Genomic DNA, 13,369 nt, shown 5'->3' on the forward strand with positions numbered 1-13,369 from the left:
AGAGCTTTCACATCATCATTAGGTGTCTGTTAGGATATTTTCCATCTTAACATTCAACAAATTTTTTTTTTTCTTGCAAATAAAGCTAATCCCTCCCTTCCCACAGGAAATATCAAGAACAGCTGATAAATATTTTTTGTTGTAACAATCTTTTAGGTATTAGAAGGGAGAGTTCTTTCCTCAGACTTCTTTTATTCTAAACAGGGAATACTCACTTCCCTTTATTTTTTTTTCTTGAACGCAATATTACCAGTTGTTTCATTCGGGGGAATTTGCCCGCCTCTTTCTTAAAATGTGTTGCCTAAAATCACTGGCACTTGATAGAATAACTACTTTCACATCTTACATAAAAAAAAATCCTGTTAATCCTTAAGTGAGTTTTACTTTCGCAATAGTATCAAGTTCCTCACCTCTGTGCAACCAGATGCTTTTCTACCTCACTGCACCTTGCAAGATGGGGGGAACAGCTGGCTTTCATGCACTTCATTTTCCCTCAAGTTCAGTATTTCATGTTCATTCCTACTGAATTTTAGCTTGCTGCTTTTGGATCACCTGTGCAATCTACCCAATTATTCTGACTCCTGAGCACATCTACCAGTTTGTGAGCACTGCTTGTCCAAGTTGTACCACCTGCAGACCTCAAACTTTGTATCTCATTGAATATATTAACGGATATTCTGAACCAGGACCATGACATAACCTCAGAAACTGCACTGGAAAAGTCTTTTTAGGTATTTTTTTTGCCTCTAATTAACAGTGTCTTTGCCATATTTCCTCAGCATATATTCAATAGTTCACTTAAAGTCATACAGCCAATAACATGATGGTAGAATTACCGTGTTACAGCTCTGCCTTAGTTCTGTATCACTGAACAATACATTTCCCCTCAGCATACGAGTGTAAATCCATGGCTCCAAAAGTAGAAACTACGCCAGACTAAGTTACCCATGACCTCATTTTTAAAACATAAATGTATCTGCCTTCGCTCTCCCAAACAATGCCAGCTTTCATTGCTTATTAGTCCAGGTCTCCCACAAACACCTTTGGCACTGTTACCTCACTCCTTAGCCAAGGGAAAAACACCTAAAAATATTTCCATCAAGCTATTACTATGGCCTCCCAACCTCTCCCTGTGATTCGCAGTTCACAATGCTAACATAACAGCTCACTGGCTCAAGAGGCCGCTAAGCTGAGCTGCACACATGGTTAGTCTACCCAAAACACGTTTCAGTACCTCATTCTACCCACACTTAGGTTCCTGTTCCTGTTGCACCTTTAGCTCATCTAAACTGTCAAAACTTGCAGTTGTTGTTAGAGAGGAAACTAAGCACGAGGTGGGCTTCACCTAATGTGAAGAGCTGCGGGCATGGCAGCAGACTGGGAGGGGCTGTGACGCTACCCAGGTCCATCATGTCTGAATCCAGCCCAAACATATCTTAACGTGTTCCAACTACAATGATTAGCACAACTATCCACACAGTACTATTCAAACACTTATTTCGTTTGAATAACAAAATAAGTATATGTGTATTATGAAATACCTGAGTCTATCATCTTTCCATTCTATAGATTTAATTTGTTATTACAAAAAACTACAGGATTCAACAGCAGGTATACAATATAAAAGTATTTATTAACTTTAATGAAACTCTTCAAGAATATGGCTTTAAAAAAAATCTTCTTGGGTCCCTGTTGAACTTTCTCTCTTTGGCCTAAGAAGGAGAATCAGTCTCACACAGGAATTTGGGAAAAATTTTAAAAAAATCTTTAACCCAGATACAACCATCTTATAGAAAGCTAAATGTGAACTCTGGGCAACAGAAGTTAACCAGTGCATTGAAATAAAACCCCTGCCTCTACCTACATACAAATAAAGAAAACACATAAAAAGTGGCAGAGATGGTTTATCTCTATTATCAAAACTTCTAAAAACTCAAGTTTTTAAATAAAACATTTGCTGGGTGTAAATAGTACACTGCATAAAACACAGCTAAAGACATTTAAATGTATCCATCATTTAATTTCCCAGACCTAGCTTAATCTACTAAAGTATTTCTCCTGTGGATTCATGAGCTGATCATATAGAATGCTTCCAAAAAAAACCACCCCTCACCTCAGCAGGAGGAAATACATATATTTTCAATCTTTTAATTTTTAAGCTTTTCAAAAATATATTTTTTTTTAATTTTAGCAAATCCATTTTTCAAAAGCATATTCCAATGTCAAGCTTGAAGAAAAAATTCTGCCTCTGTCAAAATAATTCGCAAACTTTATTGGATTTTTAAAAGCCTGATTACAGGACAAAACATGCATTAAGCATTTTGCTAAAATTCCAAAAACATAATTGCAGAATGTCATTATATTCAAGGGTCATGTCCATAATAAATACCTGCAGCTTAAAAGCAGCTTGGAATTTTTTTAAGAGTTTTAGTATCTGAAAAAGGCAAATGTTCCATATACTGTTCTTAAAATTCTGACATTACATTGCAATGGTTAAAGCAAGAAACAGCTCAACTGAAGACTACAGAAAAACCCCATCTTCTCAGGAGGTCTACACTTAGTTATACAATACTACTCTGGAAACAGCACTTCACCAAAGGTCTGGCAACTGGCTTTTGCTTAAAACATACTCTGCCTCCTAACATTCTTCAAAGGATTAAAACATAATTGATTCTGGCAGTACACATGGTCAGCATGATGTGCAGGGGGTTGCCAGTGGACATGGGGCCCTTACATAAAGGACTGTTTTCTTTGTTTAAAATGGAAAAAAGAGTGGGAGGTGTGGAGAACAGTGAAATAGAAAATGACTCAGAATCATAAAACATATTTTTTGAATCAGATTATTTCGACAACCGCATATGTAAATAAGAAGGCTTCAAATGAGGATGGTGGCAGAGCTTCTGAATTGCTAAGGCAATTCACATATTCTTATTTCCATAAAAAAAGATAGAAGCTATAGTTATATACATCCTTCTAAGTATTCAGAGAATATTGCAAGTTGAACTCCAGAGAAGCCATTGATATCAGTCTGAAAGTGACGGGGAACGGATTGATCGTGCACTGGCTGGACTGTTAGAGAAAGCAAAGGGATCCTTTTCCTTTTCTTTATTATCATGTTTATGTTTATGCTTATGCTTATGCTTGTGTTTCTTCTTCTTTTTCTTGTGCTCATGATGGTGGTGGTGATGGTGATCACTATGTTTGGAGGAGTTTGATTCTTTACTAAACACAGACAGTGGAGCTGCTGAGACAGGGTGCATGTTCATCTCTCCTGAAGATTGTTCTTTACCTAAAAGAATGGATATAGTGGCATTAGTATATGTTTAACTTGCATTGTTTTCAAACATAAGGAATTCTGAAATATTAGATAAAAACCTGCATAATCATTTAAACATGCAAACACAGAATCTATAACGATACTTGTATCATTAACTTTTTGGGTTTTTTTCAGCAAAGGCTCTGAACATGTCATTAAAGTTCCCATCCTACTGGCAATTTTTATGGAGGTATTCCTTCCTCCTTCAAAAGTATAAATATATCCCAGACAATTAGGAATTGTAAAGAGTTAAGGAACTGCAACTTAAGCTAATTACCAGAAATTAATTTTCAAACAGAGTAGGAAGGCCACTATACTACCAATAATGAAAATATAACTGCCAGACCCGATACAGATATAAAGTGTAGGACTGGCATACGTTAAAGTGCAGCTTTGATATGAACTCCTTTTTGGTCAGGAGCTAAAGCTCCCTGCAAGATCATACAAACCTTTTGATACTGACCAGAAGAATCAAATTGCTTTTTCCAAGAATTGCATCTCACCATTTTAGCCTACTTGAAAGATTATACAAAGCTTTGTTCTTAAACAAAAAGCAAATTCCAATAAAGACAATTACACCATCTTTATTAGTATATATTTCACAAATACACTGGAACTACTTATGTATTGAGTAAGCCTGGTATCTGAATCTCAGGAAGGAAAATCTGATCCATGACCTCTCAATTCCTGAACAACTTTCTTATTCTCTCTTTGGCTCATTTAATATTTCATTATTTCACACAAACTGCAATACCTTCAATAGTAGGGATTAAAAGGCAATAACCTAAGAATAACATTGTTAACGAGGGGAAATGCTTAGAAGGTAGGAAGGCTTGAATTCCTTTAGGCAGAAATTGAATCAAATCACTCACATTGCAAGAACATGTTTTAACTAGTAGATAAATGTAGAAAAGCACCACCAGATTTTTGAAGGCAACTACTCCTTTAAATTTTACTTAAAATGGATTTTCTTCACAGCTGCTTAAATGTTTGGAGTTTCACACCCCCCTCCACTTTTTGCTGAAATATCCATTAAATAACAAGGAATTATATTATATACTTTGTAACTGTCTTTTTCCGTGTATTTGAAAATGCATTTTTTTTCCAGTACATCTTTTTGGTTGGTTGGTTGGTTTTGTATCTTTAAAGGCAAGAATGATTTGTCTATGGTAATGATTCCTGGAAGTCTAAAGAACCAGCTCCCTGTAATATGACAAACAAGCATTGAGAAAGATTTCCACGCAATCTTTCTAGCATCTTATCCAAAAGATTAAGAACTGATTCAATCAAGCACATATGTAGGAAAGTTTCTAGACAGTACAGCTGTTGGTTTGGTTTTTTTTTTTTAAGTATGGCTGGAAAAACCAAAATCTACACCTGTATGCAGAGTTTAGAAGTCAGAATAGAAATACAAAACATTTCTACAGTGACGATAATCAATGACTTAATATCAGACATGGTGGAATCTCTATTGCTTAAACTAACAGCAAAAGTGATGTCTTTCTAGAAATATTTTTGGCTCAACTGCAAGATGTGAGTATGATGCAGTATAAAATTCTGCTATGTTATGAAGGCTTGTTTCCTACAGACTTCAAATCTCTAATATACAAGTATTTAAAAAAACTTTAATTTTTATTTCATCAGAACTATGCACTAGTAAGCTCATGTTATCAGTGCAAAGATTTATTGTTAGAACTCACAATGACTTCACATTTTTATGTATATTGTGTGCATATCTTCTATCTGCCATAAATTCAAACTCCCATTTGCTGACTTCAATGCACAGCTACTACAACTTTTTTACATTGTTACCTGGAGCCATTCTCAACAAAGCACAGAGCATGAAAGTAAACTGCATTTGATGCAAAAAGGCATAAGACCACTTCACAATTTAACTATTTCTAATTATATTTCTCTTAAGGAACTCCTACCTGTATGTAAACCCATCCCTGTAACCTAAGCTTATTCCTCGAAAGGTTTTAGACAAGTAAGAATTAGCAGATGGAAGGATGCAAAAACAGCCATTCAACAGAAGACAGAATGGTGGAAAAAGGAAGCATATCTGACTCGGGCCATTAGAAAAGGAATCGTTGGAGCCTGTACCTCAGAAAACCAAAGTACACATTTGACACCATTAAAATAGGCCACAGTAGTTAAACATGAACTGTGGCAGGGACACAAACACAGCTTCTAGGAACTCAGAAATAAAGGTTGTGGCAAAAAGCCTGAAGAAGGCTGATCAGTCCACATTCATGAAAGATGTACAGATTATTTTGTACATCTTTATGTGTACAGAACACATTCTCACATGTTCTCATGCTACAGGCACATGATGCATTAAAACATACAAGGCAAACTAAAGTCAACTTAAAACAAAAAAACCCCCCCACATGTGACAAACCCTTAAAACTTCACAGATCCATTAGTTCCAAATTGTGGAGTTATTTTTATATGGAAACTGAACCTGTAAGTCTAGACACTACATTTGTAAAAACCTCAAACCAAAGCTAAGCCTCTGAGCTTTAAAAATTTTAACCCAGTATAACTGGTGTAAGGTCATGAGCTTAAGTCTGCAGGGATGATGTAGCAGTAGTGCCAAATGCCTGTGAAGACCAAGGATGCAATCAAACAGACCCTCATAACTCTACTGCACTACTGCCACTTGTACCAAATTCCTGCTGTTTACTGAACTATCAGCTCTGCTAAGGCAACAGTCTGCATTATCACTTCTTTACTTATTTCAGGTAGGTTATTAAAAAAAATCTATTATTTAAAGCAGTTAAACATCACTGACTGAGCAAGTTAAGGAGCAAATAAAACAGTATCTTAAGACAACAGGACTGAAGGGGTGGTGATAAGCACCTAGAAACTGAGAAAGGCAGGAGGATCTTCAGGAGAACGAGAAATGGGATCCAACTGCAACTCAAGGGCTACTGGCACTTAAGAAGACAGTCAACTCTGGTAATATGGCACAAACGTCAATAAGAAATAAAAACATGTCATTACAAAAATCTACTTTTACTGAGCCAGTACTAAGAGTACATATACACTTTCTTCATAGAGGTCAATGATAGTTATAATCTGGTGGTTTTTAAAATGAAAAACCAACAACTATCCAGAAAATTTCCTCCTACTGGTAAAGAGTGCTTTGAAACCAGGAATCAAATATATTGATCCTGGACAATGGCTCAGAAACAATGTATGCAGACTACCAAACTCAGTTGTCTGTAAAATGGACAGACCTGTAAAAACACTATGAAAAATTTTACAGACTTGTACCTGTAAAATTCACCGTTAAATCTGCAGAACACTTTTTCTTTGTTTTAATTTCTTTTTAATTAATATCTACTTAAAGCCCATGACAGCAACCTGTCGAACTAGGAAAGCAAGGCTAAATAGGAATTGCTTTACAAGGCACTGACATCACCCTCATATCAACGGGGGTAGCAGGACTGCTGCAAGGAGTCACAGAGCACTCCCTCTTCCTGCAGGGAACCCACTTCCTCCTGGCAGAGGGAGAAGGACTGGAACCTGCATTTCTCAAATCACAGAATCACACAATAAGTGGAGGGTGAGCCCAGGAGCTCACTTCTGAAGTGGTTAGTAGCATTCCTTGGAAGAAAACGCACATACATGTGTCTATCCACTTGGATCTCCTGTTTGGGGTGTGGAGATTTCAATGTAATTATTGGCTTTGCGGTGTTCCAGCTAGCTGGGTAGGTGTTTAAAATTAGACAGGATTATAATTCCATGGGAGAAAGATGTGCACACCTTGTCACAGAAACCAATACAAATGCTGTAGATATTGTGAGAATAAAACATGAAAACACAGATCTTGTAGTTTAGTTTTAGAATGAAAGGAGTTTAGATCTTGATAAGCTTTAAAGTAACATTTTCTGACATAACAAAAATCACTGTCAGATAATTATAACATCCTGTTCACCAATTACCTAGGGTAAGTTACTATCTTTTTAAGAATCACTGGTGCATGAACATGGAAAAATGTTATTGGGTACAGTGTTTTACCTATTTTATTCTCACTTTTATTATTGAACCTTTACAATTTGGGAATATGTAACTTGAGACTTTAACATGCCAACAAGCTTTTGTAAGATCTTCCATATGGCCTCTCCTATATTTCTGATTTTGTGCAAAGAGGGTGGGACACCACAGACTTACAGTCTCTGTTTCTTTGCATGTACAATCTATTTAAAACAGCTGGCTTATGTACGACTTTTCCAAATTGACACTTGTTAAAAATTACCCCATCTGCACCCTGATTTATTCAAATGTCAGAAAGGGAGAAACCAACTTCACTATTCACAGCAAAGGGCAAGGCCCATGGGTCCAGTGTTTAGGCTGAGGACAGGCTGGTGCTCCAGAACCTGACACCCAACACCTCTGGGAAGAAGGGGACACCAACACAAGCACATGAGCACTTCGTATGTCTCTCCCAGAACGCAAAGAAAGCTTGCTAATGAGAAAAATAATGCACTTTCATAATGCACTCTCTTTGCCTAGCAATTGAACTGCAGCTCTGGCTAGCATTTTCTCTAAAGAGAGAACAAAAAAGCTGAAAAGATCTTAAAAACTGTTTTGACAATTACCCTGTTTTTCCTTATTTCTACTTTTCTTTTTTATTATTACCCTGAAAACATCCAAGACACGCTATTTTTTAATTTAATGCTGTGTTTATGCATCTGTTTAACTATCAACAAAGCACATACAGCAAGTTACCAAGCCTAAATAATTCCAAGCTTCCAGAATGCAAAAGTGTCTTGTCATTTGTCTTAAGAAGCAGAACTGTCAAATTATGTATCTCTGGAAAAAAGTTATCAATTTTCTGTCTAGTAGCGTGTTCTTCTAAGGACCATATGACAAAATTTAAAGTTTGAGAGTGACAAGTTAAGGTCTATTTAAAGAAAATAAAACCACCCGAAAGTCTTCTGAGGGTGTGCTAAACAAATCAGTTAATTTGGCTACAACATAAAAATTTTAACTAGTTCAAATTTACAGATTCATTTGACTTCATACTTTTTAGTGGGATTTATATCCAGATAGGTAATTCCTTATACCTACACCAAAGGATAGCCTCTGCTTAGGTATTGCATAGACAAGCCGGTGATTTAACTAAAATATACTTTTAACTGGTAACTGTTTTATTGATTTCTTCATCCGACTTTCATTTAACAACTATATTGCTTTGTCCTTACATTAAAATAATAGCTTAACTGTGGTGTCATTTTTACTACATTTACTTTAATAGTCTATAAAATTCTAGAGTATTCCCTACTCTAGAGAAAAAGAGCATTTAAATCAGTAAGTCAATTCAGAATACTTTTCGCCTCTAACGGTTTCAGGTACTTCACTTTAAAATTTAGTTGCTAGCCTTATCTACCTTCAGGGTTTGAGAGTGATCAGTTGCTTTCTCAGAGACACTCACACCTACAATATTATGCTGGTTTTATTAAATCATGTAGTTGACACACTGCAGCCACACACTGATGCAATTCTCATTTATGTTGTCACTTTATCTGCAGGGCTTATGTTTCTATTAAAGCTGCTTTCATACACTATAGGATAAAGCACTTGAAAAAGCCCTTCCTTGTGAAGTATACAATTAACCACATACTATTTCAGTGAGGCAAAGTTATCTACAGAACCTCAAAGACAATGAGTTACCAGTTTGGAAACAGTTCTATTTCAGTTAGTAAAGTCAACATTTGTGTAACAGATACTATCAAACAAAGATACTATATTAATTATATGTTATTAAAGGGTACTCTAACGGAACAGTTGTAATGGCTTTTCCCTCCTTAAAAAACAAAGCAAAAATCCAGCACTGTCAGTGGTGTCCTCATATCCAAGAAGTGTTCATTTATATATTTGTCTGTGTGCTGATGTTTCCGTAACCCTTTTTGGCAGGAAGACATTAACTAATAGCTGAACTTAGCTTAAGAGCATCAGTACCTCTAACTCAGGTGACTCCACTGAGCTGCAGAGGACCTGGCTTTTTATAGAGTTCAGACTGAATTCCTATTAACAACTATATCCACACTTGAAATGAAGTGATTTCCACCACAAGCTCAAATCTACTTTTGTGAAAGTACTGTTTAAACATAATGACTACAGTAGTTTCCTCTACACTTTACAGCAGTGTGTGCTGTATCCAGTTTCAAATCATTCCAGAAACAATTCAATCCAGCTACATCATCATTTCCTGAAACTCCAGACAGTAACTGTGATAAACAAGACCACAATCCAATTAACAGATATGAGTGTGGCCTAGACCTTCAAAGTTTCATGTACAACTATGGGAAACAGAGTGACCTACAAGGTCAGCAGTGGAAATTTCCAGTTTGATTATCCTGGAAAACAGCAAAAGGATTAATAGAACGGCCAAAGGATTTTTCTGCTCTGAGTTCAAATGCTCAGGATGTGCCCTCAAAGCTCACTGCTCCTTAATGTGATCAGAAAAAGGATGGCCAATGCACAAAAAGAACATCACTGCATTTACTTTTTTTTTTTTCTTTTGTAGAAATAAAGAAAAGAGAATTGCATACCGCTTTGTATCAACTATCAAACTACCAAAACCAGGTGGGAAAATTCTAATTAACTGTTTATTAGTGATGACCTATTGAGCCATAACGATGCAGGTTACAGCCAGGCATTTATTTTGGAAGCAGAAAAGAACAGGCCAATCAGTAACTACTGACATATACAGCAGAACTTTCAAAAAGTTAATTTTGAAATATTGTACTTTCAGATGAGTGAAATATCAAAGTAAATAAAAAAGAATATCTTAATCTGATTTCACTGAAGTCAGCAATGCATGACAAGTCACCTTACAGTCTGAAATGAGAGTTTAAATCTACTGCTTACTCAAAATCTAATCTTGAAATTCTTCTGATCTTAAGATAAGAGTTGAGAGGCATTACTACTATTCTTGATGATTCGGTAGCAAATAAAAATCTGTTCTCATATTAGAAATGTGACTTTGCACAGCTTTAGAGGCTCAAAGGAGGCTACCATGTGTCTAGTCCTTGGGGCAGATGAAAAATCAACACAACAGCATTCTTCAGACAGTTCACTACTGATGTTTTGTTTGTTTTAATAACTTCTGGAAAAATGCTCAGAATCCCTTATAACTACCAGAGTCCACAGTTCTGTTACTGTAGACAAGGCGCTTTAGTAGGATTTAAAACATTTTCTATATGAACTACGAAAGGTGCTGTAATTATAGCACTGAAACCTGTAATCCTGCAAGAATTGTATTACAAGACTTCTTTTATTGCCCTTGCAGCATGTCTCAACTCTAACCTTTCACATCCATGAGCATACAGAAAAAAAGATTCTGAAGGAAAATAATATTTTCCTGGCCTTATGGGGGTTACATTAACTTGGACAAATTCAAATTATCATTCAGGGTGGTGAGAGGAGTGTATTTAAAAAAAAAGAATACACAGATACAGCAGGGTTCAGACCCAACATGAACTTCCTCCTGGCAGCTGCTGTTCACAGGCTCTGTTTGGCTGATGACCTAACACTTCATGTGACATGTGGGGACATAACCCACAGCTGTGAGAGGAAAACTGAGTATGGACTAAGAACTTGCTGCCTTCCAAGTAAGAGTCACAGAACTGAGGCAGATACAAGATCTTAGAGATTTACTAACAATACTGAGACCATTTCAGAACCTGTTGTCAATCTGTTTCACAATAATCACTCACTGAAGTGCACTCACCCTCTGTCATTGCTGCAAAAACTCAAGAGGCCCTCAGGAAATATTATCTGCGATTCCTTTGTAAAACAGAACACTCCTATATGGGAACAATTTTATTTACGTATGCTTTTATTTTTCTCCATCTGTTTCTTCTCAGAAGTATACCATTTCCTAAAGATTGAACTGTATTTGCTCAGTCTGAAATTCATACATCTCTGCTTCTAAGAAAAATGCTATGAATAAGAAACAGGTGAAATTTTAGAAGGAAAGAATATCTGAAGTGGAACTGTTTCTAACCGCACAAACCAAAGAAAATGAAATTAATCTGAAGTGTTTCAAAATAATGCTTTTCAAAGGCTTATTATTTAAAATGAATTCTGTGGCAAAACCCAGCATTTGTCTCATTTATTACCTAGGAAAAAAAAAGTATTCCAGTGTGCTGAGTGCCTAAACGACAGAGGTGAGAAGGTCATTCAGTACACAAGTGAAACTCCAAGTAGCTTTTGTCTGCTGTAGGCCTACAAAAGCAGCACTCAACTGGCCATTACTCCACTCCTGATCAGACCCTACCCTTCCTGAACTCTAGTGCAAACTTAATATGCAACAGTCCTGGAGCACAGAGCTGGCATACAGAGGGTCCCATAAGTCCTATTTGTGAAGTATTTGGCAGAGTTTTGTTTATGACTTTATATTCCGTAGAGTGTGTAAATCTAGTAAAAAAAATTTGTTACAAAATATCATGTAAGAATTATAAATACTAATCCCTGGCGGATCAGCTTTGCACTTGCGTGCCCTGGATGTGTCATTCTTTGCCGTAACAGAAAATGTGATGGTTGACCATAACACCAAGGACAACATTCAAAGCAGCTCTGAGAGGTTTAAAGTAAAGTTTGTGCAGAATTAGGCTCCTAAATTCATAACAGCAGCCTACAGGCAGCCTTTCCCTTTACTCTGCTGAAATGCCTATGCTTTAAGTAAAAAGTTGTGAGTTTTGCCTCTCTATCTAACAGCAAATCCATGCTGGTGGAGCTGGCTGTACAGGCACATGTCATTAACCGAAGGCCATCTGGAATCCGGAAACTAGACCTCCCTGTGTTTTATGTGCCCATATGAACTTAATTTGTTAGCGGAGCAATGACAACAGTTACCTTTATAAAAAGAACAAAACCCCTTAATGGCTATAGAGCATCAGCCAAGGAAGTAAAAATGTTAAGTCCTAGGCCCTAAGGGAGTATGAGCCTACAGCTTCCACACCCCCAGCCAGCACCAGGGCACCAGCCTCAGCAGGATACTCAGAGCAGGAACATCCACCAGCCCTTCTCTTAAATAGGGCCACGAAATTGCCAGGTCATGGGGAGAGCAGATGAGGTCGCCTGTCAGTGCAACTCAGGGCCTAGGGCACTTAAGACAGAACCAATGTTCCAGATCCTGCTGCTACTTGTGTTTTACATTAGGCAACCACTGGACAAAAACAGAAAAACAAGCAAGAGGGTAATTACTCTGAATCTACTTCTAAGGCTAAATACTTCACTTTCACACACTGCAGTACTGCAACCTTAAAACCTTGTTTTAGACGTGCACCGAAAATCTCTCAAAATGCTTGTTACATAGTCACTACCTCAGCTTAGCTTCAGTGGCACATTCTGGAACTAAACTTGTGAAATGTCATTAAAATATTTTGAGAAAATGAGACTAACCACCGAAAATTTTTGCTAGTGACAGAGAAACAAAGAAGATGGAAGTTCATCAATGAAGTTCAGCCTGCCTTAAGGTTTCTAAGAAACACTATTCTTTGAGAAGTAATTTTGTCAAATATTTTATGAAAAAGATACTAAGAGAAGGTGTAAAAGAAAAAAAAATGCTTGAAATGAAACTATTTTACTCATAGATGTAATGTTTTCACCTTTGAAAAGCTCTTCTAAGCATCTTTGAGGATTGTTTTTTAACTACTGATCATAAGTTATAAATCATTAAGATTAAAGATTATTTTTTTTACCTGAACACTCTTGCTATTTTTTTAAAAGTTAATCTTCAAAATTACTGTTTTTTAAATGAAAACTATGGCAAAATAAGTTTTACCTAATTGTTTATGGGGTTCTATTTCAGCTCTACATTATTTTATTCATTCCTTAGCTTTTCACTTTTATAAGCACAATACACACTTGTCTTACTTAGATCTATAAATGTACTGGAAGCTAAAGAAATGTTCTTATGTACCCTTTACACATTCCCTGGAATTCAGTTAACATTTAACATTTACCAACATTGTACGTATGAGAATAAGCAGTAGCAAAAAAACCAAACCCCACAACTGAAATAGTTGAAAAATT

At 36.4% G+C, this 13,369-nt stretch overlaps 1 protein-coding gene across 7 annotated transcripts in view; it reads right to left on the minus strand.

Annotated features, from left to right (window-relative positions):
- Positions 1-1,614: 1,614 nt before the first annotated feature.
- TAF2 (TATA-box binding protein associated factor 2) overlaps positions 1,615-13,369 on the minus strand; it is a 65,505-nt gene continuing 53,750 nt past the window's right edge. For all 7 annotated transcript variants that reach the window (XM_074887093.1, XM_074887083.1, XM_074887075.1 and 4 more), the window contains one exon: positions 1,615-3,289. In XM_074887093.1, coding sequence (XP_074743194.1) covers positions 3,024-3,289 — 266 coding nt within the window. In that variant the 3' untranslated portion in view covers positions 1,615-3,023. The remainder of the gene's footprint in view (positions 3,290-13,369) is intronic.

This window comes from Strix uralensis, chromosome 1, assembly GCF_047716275.1.
Source record: "Strix uralensis isolate ZFMK-TIS-50842 chromosome 1, bStrUra1, whole genome shotgun sequence".
Lineage (NCBI taxonomy): Eukaryota > Metazoa > Chordata > Aves > Strigiformes > Strigidae > Strix > Strix uralensis.